Below are 16900 nucleotides of genomic sequence, written 5' to 3'. Positions count from 1 at the left end.
TTTAAGCTAAATATTTGGCCCAAATCCCTACATGTGTGAAGTAATGGTATAAGACCTTCTTTCTAAGACGAAAAACTCATTAACTCATCCTCTGATCTTCAGTTTTGTTTGACGTGACTTAGTTTATCTCTTCCCATGACTTACAGTGCCTGTAGCTTTCCTGCCTAGGAAAGGTCTTGGGTGTTTCAAGGATTGTCTACTTCGAGGATATAGTAAGAATTTTTAAAGGTTTGCAAACCTGGAACCCTTTCCTGTGCATGAGTTTTAGCTCTATTTTAACATTAAAACCAGTTGGCAAAAGATGGAACCACAAAGTGGTTTTATGACTTTCCTTAAACTCTCATCCCTCTCAATTTTTAGTCCTCTAGGCCTGCCAACTCCCTCTTTCTCCTTTATGGTCTTAATAAAAAAAAAAAATTTTTTTTATTTAAATGGGAAGAAGAATTTTAAGTGGAAGGGAAAAAATGTCAGAACTCCTAAATAGAGAGGAAGGGGTTTTGTTGTGACTCAAAGCACCATTGTAAGCCTCCTCCTCAGAGACCCTGTTAGGGGCAGGACGGCTGATGTCATGCCAGAACACACAATGTCGATTCAGTGCAAAAGCCTGGTGCGTGTCGAAACTGGCCTAAGGTAGGAAATGACTGGGATTGCAGCAAACAAAAATGCTGATTATGTGTAAGGATCTGGTGAGAGACTTTTTTCTCATAAATGTCTGGTGAGAGATGGGTCAGAACAAGCCTATCACTTTGTGGCTGGTCAGAGTAGAGAAAGACTCCTCATGTAAAGAAAGATCCTTCTAGCTCTAATAGCACAGGGCAGGTAGCCTGATTGTTAATGGTATAGGAAGATGGGGGCGTGGAGGGAGAGTGTCTAAAATTGATCTGGGCTTCCTTAGGTGCCCTTTAAAACTTCCTGAGCAAATAGTCATTTGTCACTTAATGGACTTCTTAATAAAACAGAGCTGCCCTTGGTTTTATAGCTGTTTCTAAATAAGCATCCTTATCCATGTTAGACCCATGGGTAGTTTACTTTAAAAAGTATTGTCTAATATTTTCAAAAAATGTTTAAAAAGAAGTTTTGTCTACTTTAGCCTAAGAAATAACTCATTAGTTTGAAACTGTGTTATGGTTATTGTTAACATAATTTCAGCTTTAATATGGATAAGGTTTTAATCGGTAAGTTACATAATTGGCTCTTTGGAAGGAAGCTCTGAGAAATATGGTAGGGACACTAGAAATCTTTTTAGGAGCAAGAGTCTGCAAGAAAGAATGTATGCCTCAGAGCTAACAAATGAGTACCTCCGTGAGACAAGTAAATACGGTAGGTAAAAATTGTGTGAATCTTTGGTTCTGTAATTAAATTTTAGAGAACTGGACTGAATCTCAACTAACTAGCTGGGCAGGGTCAGGGAGCACCTAGATAATGGAAATAATGTTCTAATGTTGTGTCCTCCTAAATCTTTTTCTCAGTTATTTACAGGAGACAAAGTTAATTGGTTTGAGTTCCACTTTTCTTAGTCTCTCTTGCTCCCTTTTGCCTGAGATGGTTCTGTTCTTGTCCACTTTTCTTCCTGATCTCTGCCCTCCTGTTTTTTTCTCTCTCCTTGTGAAATCTCATCTCTTTCCATGACTCCGAGAGGTGAATCCCCAAACTAGATTCTAATCCTCAGTTCTTAACCCAAGCTTCAGCCTCATATTTCTGGTTGCCTGCCAAATCAGACATCTCTCCTTGAATATCCCTTAGGCAGTCACATTCAAGAAGGCTAAAAAAGAATCCATTGTCTTTCAAAAAAACCCGGCTTTACCCCGGTGTTCCTTCATGCATTACCATGCACCAAATCTCTTTGTCCTTAAAACTTGAAATCAGTTCTCCCTTCTGCCTCTCTCCTCTTCCCAATCATTCGCTTACTAAGCCATCTAAATAAGCCTACCCTTGGGGTGCCTGGGTGGCTCAGTCAGTTGGGCATCTGCTTTCAGTTCAGGTCCTGGGATCGAATCCCCACATTAGGCTCCCCACTCAGCAGGGAGTCTGCTTCCCCCTCTTCCCCCCACTTGTGTTCTCTTTGTCTCTCAAATAAATAAATAAAATCATTAGGTAAATAAATCAATAAATAAGGCTACCCTCCACACATCTCTCAAATATGGGCCATTCTATCTGGTATCATAGTATTGCTATGACCTTCCCCATCAGCCTCTTCTCTTTCTTCCCATGCATCCTCTACACTGTTGCTATTTATTTTTCTAAATAGAATTGTACATTACTTTACTCCCTCAATCAGAAACTTTTGATGACCCGGGGTACCACCCAGGCAGTCGGTTAAGTACATCTGACTCTTGATTTCTGTTCGGGTCATGATCTCAGGATCATGAGATCGAGCCCCATGTAGGGTTCCACACTCAGTGCAGAGTCTGCATAAGATCCTCTCTCCCTCTGCCCCTCCCACTCATTCTCTCTCTCTCTCTCTCTCAAATAAATAAATAAATAAACCTTTAAAAAAATCTGCAGATCAAAATTAACCCATGTTCAATATTTGGGTCTTCCACAGACTGAGCTCAACCCATCTTTCAGTCTCAGAGCCAGTCTTATACTTAAACCCTGGATCACTCCTCGCTCTCTAAATCAGTCATGCCTAGCCCCCATTACTGCCTTCTGAAATCTTTCTCCTCAAGGTCAGTCAAAACTGGGAGACCTTACCTCAGTTTCTCTCAGATAAATTAACCCTTCTCTTATACCTATAGAATTTTCTTTTTACTTCTGTTTGGGCATTTATATCATGCTTTCCTTAATAATCATGTGTAAATTTGTATACTCCTGGGGCACCTGGGTGGCTCAGTCAGTTAAGTGTCCGACTCTTGATTTTAGCTGAGGTCATGATCTCAGGGTGGTGGGATCGAGCCCCCTATTGACCTCTGTACTGAGGCGGGAGGGGGTTTCTGCTTGTCTCTCCCACTCTGCTCTTCCTTCCCTCCACTACCTCTCCTCTATGTCTAAAAAATAAAATCTTTTTAAAAAATTTGTATACTCCCAAAGTCTGTAATTTCTTTCAAAGTAATGATGTTTTTCTTCCCCATTGGTTAGTACAATGACTTAGCTCTTAGTGCTTACTTAATAAAAGGAAGAAACAAAACTTAAGAGTTCAGACAGCTTATAAATGGTAAGAACTGATTAAGTGTTCTTCCTTACTTATTCTCTACTTTTAGTGAATGGATACATCATTCAGGTCAGATAGTTTAGTTGAATGTGATGGCTCTAATTCCTAAGAGCAAATGAGCAGTGGGTGGATTAATAACAACCTACCATCATTACTAGGAAGAAGAAACACCCTCCCAAGCCCAGTGGCTTACACTGAGGTGGTCTAGCAATCCTAACTTCATGTATATGTTGATCTGGATTTTAGATAGCTGAGATAACTATCCTGGACATCCTTTTATGAAAAAGATAGCTGATTAAGTAGCCATAACCAACATTTGGTTATCCTCATGTTGAGATTTGAATCCGTAATCTTCAGAAACCAGGATGTGGGGGCACCTGGGTGGCTCATTGGGTTAAAACCTCTGCCTTCAGCTCAGGTCATGATCCCAGGGTCCTGGGATCGAGACCCGCATGGGGCTCTCTGCTCAGCGGGGAGCCTGCTTCCTCCTCTCTCTCTCTCTGCCTGTGTCTCTACTTACTTGTGATCCCTGTCAAATAAATAAATAAAATCTTAAAATAAAAAAAAAAAAAGAAACCAGGATGTGGTTATTAAAAAAAATTAAGTACCTCTTCTTTTATGCCCTGGAATGACCAGGAGCACGTAAGGAGCATGTGACAGGCTTATTCAGTATCACTTCTTTCTGTTTGGTTCCTAATATATTTGGTTCACACAATCCTTGGATAGGAAAGACCAAATATTTGGGTGACCTATTTCTGCCTTTATCACCTATTTAAATTATTATCTTCTGCTTTGGTCAAGATTGAACCACTTAGGTGTAATGCAAGAAAATAAGACTAGACTGTGGATATCTGTTGATACTTTCATACAGATGTGGAATACTTCTTCTTCCATGAAATATTTCCATTTTCTAGGAGAGAAGTTTGATAAAGGAAGAAAGGAGAGGAGAGGAGAGAGTACCTCCTCACCAAAAATCACTATTTCCTAAAACACATAATCTCACTCATTTGTTCATTCTTTGGAGACTAACCATGGACGGGAAGTCACAATGAGGAAATAATGATGTTTGTCCATAAGTGAAAAGAATTAAACTATTTAGACATTTTTTCTTTCTCCTCTCCCCCCATTATTCATGATATATTTTACTGCTACCAGTTAGTCATATTTTAATTGTGTTAACTTGTCTTACACTACAAAGGCAAAACAGTACATTCAGCTAAAATAGAAGTACCTAAAATAAAAATGGAAGTTTCCCTTGTCCCAGCCTCTTTTTCACTTGTTTGCTACTTTTTTCACCTTGGAGTCCTAAGCCCTTAAACTGCCCTTAGAATTTCTGTTCCTCGGGGCACCTGGGTGGCTCCGTGGGTTGGGCCTCTGCCTTCTGGGCTCAGGTCATGATCTCAGAGTCCTGGGATCGAGCCCGGCATCGGGCTCTCTGCTTGGTGGGGAGCCTGCTTCCCCCCCCCCCCCCGCCTCTACCTGCCGCTCTGCCTACTTGTGATCTCTCTCTCTGTCAAATAAATAAATAAATCTTTAAAAAAAAAGAATTTCTGTTCTCTTATCACCAGGCTCATTGCCTGAGCGGCTAGCACCAAAACACCAACAAAATCCGCACTTGTTAATATGAGAGTAAAACCATCCTTCTTCAAACAGTCCAAAATTTTTGTGATTTTCTTCATGTAATTTCCTGGAAGTGACATTTGGTATTTGGTTTAGTTTTCTGTAACTCATCCAGAACAGTGTGTAAATATTGGTGTCCTGGAGTAAGCCCTTGAGAAAGGAAGGCAACCAAGCTGAAGTCTGATCTGTGTTCATTAGATATTTTGTCCATAGCCAACCAGTCTGTTATCTACATCAAGGAAACAATTTTTATTTGCCTTCTTGAAGAATAGGTAGGTGTCTGTAGGGAATCTATACATTGTTATAAAATTATCCATGACATTTTATTTTCTCCTTTCTTGGTTAACAACTACATGTGTTCTCTTATCCACTTAATGTTATCTTAGTAACATTTTTCTTCTGTGTCTTTAATGGCTTAAGTAAGTCACTTGAAATTATATTCCGAGAAGAATAAAATTCTGAGGACGTTCATAATTGCTATTAATTGCATATTTTTAAGCCATAATTTTAAGATGGACTTAAGGAGGAAAGGGACTTGAATAACTGTCAATATCACTGTAGGGTGTTTCTTTCGAGAGAAAGCACGAGCACAAGCAAGGGTGGGAAGTGGGGAGGGGCAGAGGGAAAAGCAGACTCCCCGCTGAGCAGGGAGCCCTATGTGTGCTCCATACCAGGACTCCGAGATCACGACCTAAACCGAAGTCAGATGCTCAACAAACTGAACCACCCAGGCGCCCCTAATATAGTCATCTTAATGTAGGAGAGTATATCTTTAGTTTGCTTATCAGCATATCATAAGTCTTATATTGACCCAAAATTAGACCTCCAATAGATACATTGCTAGAGCTTTAAATATGAATACAGTAACTGGTTTTGTTAAATAAACACAAGAATTATCTTTGTTTTTTCTATCAATGCCATCTTTCTCATATGTCCTACTAAAAGTAATTTTTTTTGCTGATTTATTATATTTATCCATGATTTATAAACTTCTTCTATAATTTCAAAATGTAAGTTCACTATTCTCAGTGTTATTTTGACTGGCCTCTCTCTAGCAGATCATTTCTGGTAAAGACGTCATACCAGTGTAAATTAAATTTTATTTACCCTTAACTAGTAACTGAGTAATTCTTTATCTTTCGTGGTAAGGTAATAATGGGTCTGGATGTAGAGATGCTGATCAAGCAGTTCTGGTATTTCTCACTGTTTGTTGCTCTAAGTGGCTGTTCTTGATATACCAGCTGGAGACCAGTCATCTCTTTTCTGTTTACTTTCCTTTTTTTAAAAAAAAAATATTTTATTTATTTATTTGTCAGAGAGAGAGAGAACAAGCAGGTAGAGGCGGAGAGAGAAGCAGGCTCCCTTGAGCCAGGAGCCTGATGTGGGACTCGATCCCAGGACCCTAGGATCATGACCTGAGCCTAAGGCAGCAGCTTAACCAACTGAGCCACCCAGGCGTCCCTTCTGTTTACTTTCAAGCCAACTACTTACTGGTTTTTAGCCGGTTTCATTACAATAAAACATTTTGAAAAGTTAACAACAACAACAAAAATATTGAAAAGAAATGTCAAAGGGGCACCTGGGTGGCTTAGTCAGTTAAGCCTCTGCATTTGGTTCAGGTCATGATCTCTGGGTCTTGGGATTGAGCCCCACATCGGGCTTCTCTTTCTCTCACTCTCTCTCCACCTCTGCCTCATCCCACCGCTCATTCTCTCTCTCTCTCTCTCTCTCTCCCTCTCTCATAAATAAAATGTGGCTTCTCTTTCTCTCACTCTCTCTCCACCTCTGCCTCATCCCACCGCTCATTCTCTCTCTCTCTCTCTCTCTCTCTCCCTCTCTCGTAAATAAAATCTAGAAAGAGGAAGAAAACAAAAGAAAAGAGGAAAGGAAAGAAAAGAAAAATAGAAAGATAGAAAAAAGAAAGAAAAGGAATGTCAGAGGACTGGAATGTTCTTCTGTAAGCAGAGTTGGCTCCATGAAGTTTAGAGTGGTCAGAAAGACTTCACTTAATCCCTCAAATATGACCTCCTTTATCTTTGTGGAATCAGACTCACTCCTAGGTTAGACAATATAGGTATGTATATCCAGATGAATATTTTAGTCATTTCCTCTAGTCTTCTAACTCATCAATGAGTTACAATGAGTGAAAAATCCCTATTAATATCTTTGACATAAATCCTAAAACTGTACAGGACTGTAAGTTTATTTAATCCAGCTCACTGCTCTCAGGATATTAAAATCCCTAATTTGCAGATGGAAACAGCAATCAGAGACATTAACTGACATGCCCAATGTGATTGGCTAATTAATATCAGAACAAGGACTGAAATTGTTTAATAACCTGTCTCTACCATGTAACAGTGTCTTCATTAATATTGTAATAACTGTTTATTAAGTAAAAACAATTGGCTATGACCTGCCTTATCTGAAATCTAAGGAAATCAGCAAAAATTTAAAACATATCAACAATTGTATTCTCAAAGACTTTAACTCTTTATCTTCCCTCTTCCCACATTTTGCAGTCTTGTAACTGAATTCAAAGCATCAGGGTAATGAAGAGAATACATACGTTGGAATATAAGAGATTTGTACTAAAACTCTTGAGTCAGAAACTTGTCTGTCCTCCTTCCCCTGCCACACACAGTAAACCAGAAAGGAGGAAAAAAAGCCAAGTAACCCTGGAAAAGCCAGTAACCTTCACCAGGAAAAAAGAATAGAACAGCTGTGTACAACAATATCCTATCATTGCATAAGTCGTTTTTACATGGTTTTCATCCCTGTGTGCTCACTGTTTCGTGTGCTTTATCTTTTGTTTGGTCTTTTTTATAAAACCTTTCTATGTATTTTCCTAGTTCATGTGATTATCCTTTTATGGCAATGTAGTATTTCACTAGAGTTTAATCATGCCCCAGTAATTAGATATTTTTCTAGTCTAATTAAAAAAATTTAAAACATCTTGGCGGAAACATTTTGTTTTTAGCTTTTTGGGAGGAGGGCAATATTACTGAAGTGATGTTCTCATGATCAAAAGCCGTAATTCATTAAACGTTCTTTTTGGGGCACCTGGGTGGCTCAGTTGATTAAGTGTCTGCCTTCAGCTCAGGTCATGATCTCGGGGTCCCTGGATTGGCGAGGGTTGGGCTCCCTGCTCAGCAGGGAGTCTGCTTCTCCCTCTGCCTCTGCCCCTCCCCCTGCTTATGCTCTCCCTCTCTCTCCCAAGTGAGTGAACAAAAAATCTTAAAGAAAAAAAAAGTTCTTATATATTTTCAGCTGGTTCTCAAAAATTACACTACTTTATAACACTACTAGTGCAATCTAAGGACATATTTAATTCCCCAGCACCTTGTCAGCATTTGGTTTTTATCATTTTTATCTATTTGTATTAATAAATATTAAAGTATTGCCCCTCCTTTCTTTTTTTTTTTTTTAATTTTATTTATTTATTTGAGAGAGAGAGAGAGCACAAGCAGAGGAAGGGGTAGAGGGAGAGGGGGAATCAGACTCCCTGTTGAGCAGGGAGCCCGGACCTGGTGACCCAGGCCCATCCAGGGACCCTGGGATTGTGACCTGAGCTGAAGGCAGACACTTAACCAGCTAAGCCACCCAGGCACCCCATCCTTTCTTTTCTTTTTTTCCTAACTGTAAGAGTAACATATAATTTTTGTAGAATGCTTAGAAATACAGAAAAGATAGAGAAATCCTACAACCTGGATATAAAGAGCTCCTTCTTTATGTATTATTTTACTTAAAAGAGCTCCATTTTTTTCTGTTTTCTTCTATCTGAAGAAGGAAATGTTTGTCTCTCAGTACTTTGAGAAATTAAGGCTAGGTTTTATCTACACCCAACGCACAGTTCAACAAAGTCCCATTTTCCCTAAAAGTCACCCTCTACCCTTGACTTTGAAGGGATGAGAGTCTGAAAGAAGGTCAAAGTTGAAAGTTTGAAGGAAGTGGCTGAGAGAAGTATGAAGAAAATTAAAGTGTTAAGAATCAATTTTTAGGGAGCCTGAGTGGCTCAGTTGGTTGAGCGACTGCCTTCAGCTCAGGTCATGATCCTGGAGTCCTGGGATTGGGTCCCAGATCAGGCTCCCTGCTTGGTGGGGAGTCTCCTTCTCCCTCTGACCCTCTCCCCTCTCATGCTCTCTCTCTCTCTCTCTCATTCTCTCTCAGATAAATAAATAAATTCTTAAAAAAAAAAAAAAAAAGAACCAATTTTTAGACAGAATTTTTCCTAAAAATTAGGGGGACAGGAAATCCTGCTTTTTACTTGCTATTTAGGACCTCACGTACTTTATTCCTTTAGGAAAATTTTTCCAGAGGGCTGCCTGAATGGCTCAGTTGGTTAACAGTCTGCCTTTGGCTCAGGTCATGATCTCGGGGTCCTGGGATCCAAGTCCCACATCGGGCTCCCTGCTGTCCCTCTCCCTGTGGCCCTCCACCCCCACCTCCACCCCTGCCCATTTATTTGTCTCTCTCTCTCTCTCTCAAATAAATAAATAAAATCTTAAAAAGAGAGAGAAGACAGTTTTCCAGAGGAAAGAAATTCTACAGACTACTGGCTAAAAGCCCTAAACTCTTTTTCTTTTATTGGTATGTGTTGATGCATTTGGTTTGTGGATTCTGAGAGTAATTTCAAGGGGCTGTCCCACTAATGAGAGTTACTACAGTCAGCTGACAGGAAGGAGGACTTGTGGGGTGGGGTGAGGCCAAGCCTTAGGAAATTCCAGAAAGTCTTGAAGTATCTTGTCTTTTCTCTCTTCTCTTAACAGGCTCCCTCAGGCATCTGAGTAAACAGGACTGAAACGTGATAAAAATGTGTTACAGAAGAGTAATTCAGTATCAGAATTGCTGCTTTTTTTTTCTTTTTGTGTTCTTCTACTTCCTTGAGAAATATTAGAGGAAACTCCTCCTTCTTCCTGTACCTCAGATTACCACTTGTAAAATGAGAATCACAAAATTCATTGTAAATGCACTGGAGTTCTTGTTATTCTTAATATTTGAGTGATTTGGAGGTGAACCAGTTTTGAAAGAAATGTTTAGTGCTTCATCTGGGATCTCATTAAAAGCTTTCCCATCTCAGAGCTGTGTTCTTCCTCAGAACCAGTGTCAGTATAACTTTGATTTCCAGAGACATTTCTATTTTCCTTTAAGACCAAATGGCTTTTCACATTCACTTTTTCAGTACTTGGAAGAAAAGAATTAGGAGTACTAATACCCTCATGTACCAGAAGGCTTTAAAAAAGGAAAAAGCTCTTAAATTTATTTAACCTGAAGGTTTAAATTGAAAGCTAGCAAAGATGGAAAATTTAATGCATCTAAAACCAAAGTAAGCCTCTGCCCTGGCAAGGCATATGTTCTGGTTCTAAATGGGCTTGTTCCTAGTAATGCCAGTGCAGGGACTCTGCATGCAACAGAGGGCTTTGACTATGAGTACAGACAGAAAACTGAGCTATCTGCAGGTTGTGACACATAACACATAGTCTTGGAATTGTACTTGAACTTTACCTTTGGCAGAATGTAAATATTTGAAATACTGCTTCATTATTAAGGATGCAGAACCCAGTCTCCTTTGGTTAAAAAAAAAAAACAAAAAACGTATTTCCAGACTTTCTTCCTTTTTTGAAACCAGAAAATTCTAATTTTGATAGTAATCATCTCACACTGAAGCAGCATGGAGTAAGTCTTTGGAATTTCCTTTACTTTAATTGTGTGCAAATGAAAAATGTTTTGAAAATTAAAAAATGTGGATGGGGAGGGTGTCCTGCCAAGTTTATCTTTTCATTTTGGCTGATGATCTTCGTTTCTAGATGAGGGGCTACTCCCAGAGCAAGAGTATGTTGTGCTGTATGAGTCAAGTTCATGTGGTTGATGTTGGTGCAGCTGACCTGAGTGTGATGGGGCAAGGTTAGAGCTGCTACAACTTATTTTATTTCTTATCAGTGAAAAATGTAATTAGCAAAGCTAACTGGAGACAAATTATATGAAATGTATATCGAATTTGCAAGGAACTATTGTCATTGGTGAGGGAGGACTTGAAAAAGTTCACAGTCTTACACTTGACTGTTGAGTTGATTAGTCCATTGAACTTAAAGGCTTAATAACTGTTTACTAATGTTGTGTTCAGAAGGGTACTGCTTTACTCTTCTGTCCTACCGGATTTCAGATATCCTTCCCACTTCAAGTTATCTGGAAATAAATTGAGATTTGAATGATAGGATCTGGTTGAAGTCTTTCATTGAAAGCTGAATAAACATGGCATATTCTCTGTGTACTATTGTCTGGGAACATTCTGTGACACTAAATGGCCTTCTTTTAAGTTACTTTTCCAGTCTTAAAAATTATAATTTGTAACTTTAATTAGAGATCTACCCTAGATATGAGAGAGATAAACTCACAAAATAATTTATTAAAAAAATCTGTACCATCCACATTTCTATTTAAAAAACAAAAACATGGTCCCTGCCCTCCTAGGCTTCCAGTCCAGTGGAGGGACACACAATAAGAATTGTAGTGGAAGTGTGACCAGGTACCTTGGAAACAGAGGAAGGACTACTTAGATTTATGTAGGAGAGGTAAGGTGGACTTCGTGGAGAGCATGTTGCTTAGCCTCCACTGAGTCTTGAAAGAATAAAGAGAAGGATAAAAGGGGAATGGGGGAAGAGAACTCATTTACAAGCTCAGAGACCTCCCAGCAGTTTGCTTCTCCTGGAGGGTAAAGCATGAGGAAGGGAATACTCAGGGGAGGTAGGGACTAGATGTAGAGCTGGTCTTCTGTGACATACTAAGCACTTTAGATTTAGTTCAAGGAATGATTACAGGAATTTTTAAAGCATTTTGAACAAGAGAGTAATATACCGTTATATTGGGGGATAATTACATGATGTGAGATAATGGCAGCATCATAGAGACTTGCTTGGAAGGTATAGAGGAACCAATTAGAAATGTAATACAGCAGTCCAGGGAAAAGATGAAGATGTGAACCAAGGCAACAACAGCAGAGATAAAATGGGAGGGAGAAGGGAAACAAACAGCAAATACTGCCATCCAGACTTGACGATTTGGTAGGCATCTGCGTATCGTCTGGGACATGAGGATTCCCCTCCATGGCTGGTTGAAGTGCTTAGTTTTCTGGTGAAGCTGGTTAGGCAGTGGTTATTACCACAGAGAGTTACGTATATAGAGTTACTTATTTCTCCCCGGACACCTGTGAATATGTAGTACTTCGTATTTATAATTCTAAAAACACATTCTGTGGAATATAAAAACTAATACAAAATATAATCTCTTGTGGATTTTATTAATAAAGGAGATTTGCAGGCCTCTTCTTTGAACATTCGTCAAGATATCCCACCTTCTATGTAAAGCTTATGGCTGGGTTTTGTTTTCCAAGCAGGTTCTTCGGTCCCAGAGCCGTGGTGCAGGTGGAAGGAAGATCTCTGAAAACAGCTTTTCTCTGGATGATTTGGAACTGGGCTCCGGTAAGCAGCATTCCATGTGCATGGGGTTCTCTAGGAAGTACTCATTAGTAGCAATACCTTTTGGCCTTAAAGCCAATGCTTTTAAAGGAAGAGTGGCACAAATTAAAAGGAACTGTGTTTGTAACAGCCGAGGGGCCACCTGTGGGATAACGAGGGAAGTACTGCTGACCATTTTGGCTCCGCAGTCATCTGGAACTCGAGGCTGCCATGATGGGCTGCAGTGTCCTCTGTCAAGATCAGTAATCCTATATTACCACTGGTAACATAACACCTCGAGAGCATAATTATTATATTTGGAAGGCAGCCTTTACAGGCATTACACAAAAGAAGAAAAAGAAATTAAGAGGAAAATCATCAGCCTCCTGGTAAAGAAATGCAAATTAAAATGGCATTGAGATCTAGTTTTTTCCAATGTTAAATAAGCCAAGATGTTTAAATATACAATACTCATTTATGGAAAGGGTTCTCCTTTTAATGTTGGGAAAGTGAGCAACTATTACCTAGTAAGTAATAGTTATATTCCCAATTTTCTTCTTTGTACCCTTCATAGAAGAAATGGATTACATCCGATTCCAATAGCCCTAAATTTAAAATCTTGAAACCATTCAAATCACATATTATCTTCTGATAGAGCACATTATTCATGTGCTTCCAGGTCAGTCGTCATCTTCCACGTTCAACGCAGAGAAAAGCGAGAGCAGGCGAAATCTGGACTTACCACGCCTGTCCGAAACTTCCATCAAGGATCGAATGGCCAAGTACCAGGCGGCTGTGTCCAAGCAGACCAGTTCCACCAACTCTACAGTATGTGCTCCCCATCATCCGTTCATTTCATCCAGCCAGTGGTCAATGAGCACAGAAACTAGACATGTCTCCCAGACCCTGACCAGAGAGCCCTGCTCAATCCCTGGTCCCGAACCACTCTCCTTCCGTGTAAACCCTACCCTAGCTTCATTCAGAATCCTTATCATGTTCTAATCCTGACTTTGCTTTCCTAGGCATCATTCCCACCCCACTCCTTCATTGGTGCTATTACCATCTAGTAATTTCATGGAGAGTTTTCCTGCCTGGTCTGCTTTATTTTGTTGTTGTTGCTAAAAAAGTTGTCTGTTAGTTTTAACAAAACACTTGTTTTTGAGGAAAGGGGGAGAGAATGTTAGCAAGAAATATAGGATATATGTGACTTTAATGTGGGATGGGGAGGCTTCTTACAGGTTTTATTGATTTAGGGGTCACATGACATAAAATAACCACTTTTACATATAATTCAGTGATTTTTGGTATATTCGTAAGGTCATGCAGCTATCATCACTAATTCCAGAACATTTCTATCATCCCCAAAAGAAACCCTGTACCTGTGCAGTCACTCCCAGTTCCCCCGCCCCTCAGTCCTTCGCAACCACTAATCTGCTCTCTGTCTTTATGGATTTACCTATTCTGGACATTTTATATAAATGAGTCATACAATATACGGCCTACTTAATCCTCACTTCTTATGATGTAATGATTTTCTAAGGAAATAGAACAGTGATTAGGTAAAGGGGACGGAGAAGCAACAGGAAGATGACATGCTCTGTAAGCATAAAAATGTGGTATTCTAAACCGAATGGAGGGTCTTTACGTTTTCAGTTTTCCTAGCCTTACCTGGCAGGCTGACACTACAGAACTCCTTAAGGAAAGATACCTGTTAAATGCCATTTATTCATACCTACACATTCATAAAAACCCTCTACATATGCACAGATATGTATCTCAAACATTTGTTCCTTCTGAGATTCAGAATACAAGCTACAAATCTCTTGGTGTCCTATGTTTTTGTCTTTTTCTTTTTAAACAAATTTGGAAGATAGTATTGAATTTCATTTGTTCCTCGGCAGACTGAAATGAGTACCTATTAGAAATCATAACTTGTATTCCAGAAGTTGAGCCTTCTTTTCCTCACATTATTAAATATTCCTTCTCCAGTAGTACTTATTGGTAGACTGAATCTCTGGGCAATGAATAATTTCATACTGATTTTTCACTGTGGTTTTTTTAAAGAAGAGATGATGTGTATAACTTGGTCGTAAAATGGAACACTTTTATTCACTGACAGCGTGAAAGTGAGCAAAGTTAGACTTCTCTTAGAAGGAGGTCAGGAGATCGAGCAAACAGGTGATCTCTGGAGCTTATTTCCCTCATCTCAAGATTTTGCTCCTTCTCTGTGCCCTCCTGCTATAAACATTCCAACCAGGTGACTCCCTAACTGGAAAAACCTGTTCAGTAAGGGTTTTTTTTTTTTTTTAACTCCTAATAAGGTTTCAGCACTGCAGTTCTCCTGCTCTGTAAATTTTAAGAGTTGAAAAGTCTTTAGGAATTCTTGTAAAAAGTACATTTTATCTCATCACAAAAGAATTTCTCAGGCCCCTTACAGAGGATGTCTGTAACAAGGCGCACATTCCCTGGCATTATTCTGGAAGCAGGGCTTCAAGATGGGGTCAGGAATGAGTCCTTCAGCTGTCCTGTTGGGTTCTGCACCATTGGCTCCCAGCTCCCCCTCACGAATGCTCCTCCGGAGGGAGCCTTGTCCCTTAGTCAGGGATCCCACATCTCAACCAGGTCCTGATTGAGGCCACTCACACTGGCCCTGTGGCCACACGTGGCTTGTTTTCTCGCCCTGCCTACAGAATCACGGAGAACAGAAAGGTACCAGACTTTCAGAAAGGTAGCAAACTAAACGTAGGAAATGTCCATATTCATCTACCACTCTATCGATTTTGGATCTAGTAGGTAAAGTTAATTTTAATATTTTCCCCATGTGTTCTTTGCAAGGAAAAGAAATGTGATTATGCTTACTCCTTATGACTGTATTAATGCCTGCTTTTTTATGTTGAGGTTCTGTTCTGAGAAGTAGAATAAGGTATGTCTTTAATACAGCGTATGAATTTTATGCCAAAAGAAGCATGTTTTTGAAAGTCTAGCCAAAAAAGGTTGTTTTATGGTGTCATTAAATATAATTTCAGTTTTTATATGTGTGCATGATCCCTGTCTCTCTTTCCAGGCCGAGCATTTATATATATGGTCAGTATATTTTCTTAATTATTGGCACTTGGCATCTCCTTTCCCCTGCTCCAGAATGGTCTTTTCTGATAAAACTCACAAGCTTTGCATTCCCACAAGCTCTGCTGCTAGAGGAGTGAATCACAAGAACATTGTGTGCTGGGGCTGGTTTCTGTGTGTGTCTTTGTTGATATGTCTGTATTCTAATGAGCACCCAGTTTTAGACTAGTGTACAAATATTTAACTCTGAGGTGTGTATCCACAAAGCTGCTTTTGTCATTTCACTAGTCAATGGGTTTTGCTTGTGAGAATTAGGGGGTTGATTTGACCCGAGGCTTCTTAAAAGAACTTTTCTTTTACCGTTCCAAATTTATTTAATGGATGTGCTATGAAGAGCGTGGAATAGGGAGCTTTTTTAATTTTCATTCACAGATTCTTTTTATTTTGTAGAATGACTTGAGAGCCAATGGCGGTGAAATCAGAACTCATAAGTTGGAGCAAAAGGAGAATGTGCCCCCTGATCCTGAGGTCTGCATCTCCCATCAGGTTGGGGAGAAGGTAGGTTGAAAAGTCTGATGTCCAGTTGCCAAGGAAGCATGTGTTCTAAATTAGATGCTTAAAATTAGAAACCACTCTAACTCTAGGCTGCAGAGTGTCTGGGAATTTGGTAACAGCTGCCAGGACAGATTGTCATTTTTGCAGGTCACATAATTTCAGTTGGGGAACTCCGCAACTCATAGCGGACCAAATAATGAACCTTCACTGGAAAATTCTTGCGCTCAGCAGATGCTCAGAGGGTATAGCGTTCAAGTGATTTTTAAAAGTCTGTTTTGATTAGAGGTGTTATCTTCAAGAAAATAGTGTATTCTTCCTTTAACACATTTTATGCAAGACAAGTTCATTCTTTCATCAGACTGTTTTGAAAGCGAAGCACTATGCTACGTGTAGTAAATGCTAAGCTTAAAAACTAAATAAGAACGAACCATTCCGTGGGGTCTTTATCTGCAAGGGATCTAACAGAATAGAAGGGAGATGAGTAACAGGTTGGCTATCCTAAAGCAGTGTCTGACTAAGGACATTTAACCAGACTTCCTCAAGAAGGTGGTGTCTGAGCCAAGTCCTGAAGAATGTGTGGGAAGAAACCGAGTGAATAGGGGAAAGGTTGAGTAAAAAGAAAGAAGGGCATTCCAGGCAGACACAAACAGAGGTTTGGAAACCAGAGGCTAGGACCCAGGGCACATAGAGGTAATGGAGAGAGCCAAGTGGAGGAAGAGGGCCACGCCAGGTCTTGAGAAGCTTTATATGCCACGCTTGAGTCCTGCTGAGGTGAGAAACCTTAGGATAGAGTCCTGCCAAGGTGAGAAACCTTAGGAAGATTTTAAGCAAATGATATTTGTGTTTTATGCACCTATCATTAGATGAATGGCTTGGTTGGTGTACGTAACAACATTTATGACAGGTGAATTTATCATTTTCTTTGCCAGTCCATTACCCAGGTTTTGTTTTGTTTTGTTTTTGTCTTTTGGTCAATATGATATCCAAATGTTAAGTTAGATGAGGAGAAAGAGCTTTCAAATATGTCGCAGTGATTAATCTTAGGAGAAGTGTCATT

At 39.6% G+C, this 16900-nt stretch overlaps 1 protein-coding gene across 10 annotated transcripts in view; it reads left to right on the top strand.

Moving 5' to 3' along the window:
- LIMA1 (LIM domain and actin binding 1) overlaps nucleotides 1-16900 on the top strand; it is an 89825-nt gene that overhangs the window by 56719 nt on the left and 16206 nt on the right. For 6 of the 10 annotated variants that reach the window (XM_080811091.1, XM_080811089.1, XM_080811090.1 and 3 more), the window contains 3 exons: nucleotides 12165-12249; nucleotides 12905-13053; nucleotides 15739-15846. In XM_080811091.1, the coding sequence (XP_080667217.1) occupies nucleotides 12165-12249; nucleotides 12905-13053; nucleotides 15739-15846 (342 nt within the window). Of the gene's footprint in view, nucleotides 1-12161; nucleotides 12250-12904; nucleotides 13054-15738; nucleotides 15847-16900 lie in introns of all 10 variants that reach the window. The other 4 variants (XM_080811086.1, XM_080811088.1, XM_080811083.1 and 1 more) reach the window with 1 other exon arrangement.

The sequence above is a fragment of the Martes martes genome (genome assembly GCF_963455335.1).
Source record: "Martes martes genome assembly, chromosome: 8".
NCBI lineage: Eukaryota > Metazoa > Chordata > Mammalia > Carnivora > Mustelidae > Martes > Martes martes.
The sequence above is the reverse complement of the archived record's forward strand: the minus strand, read 5'-3'. Positions and strand labels throughout refer to the sequence as shown.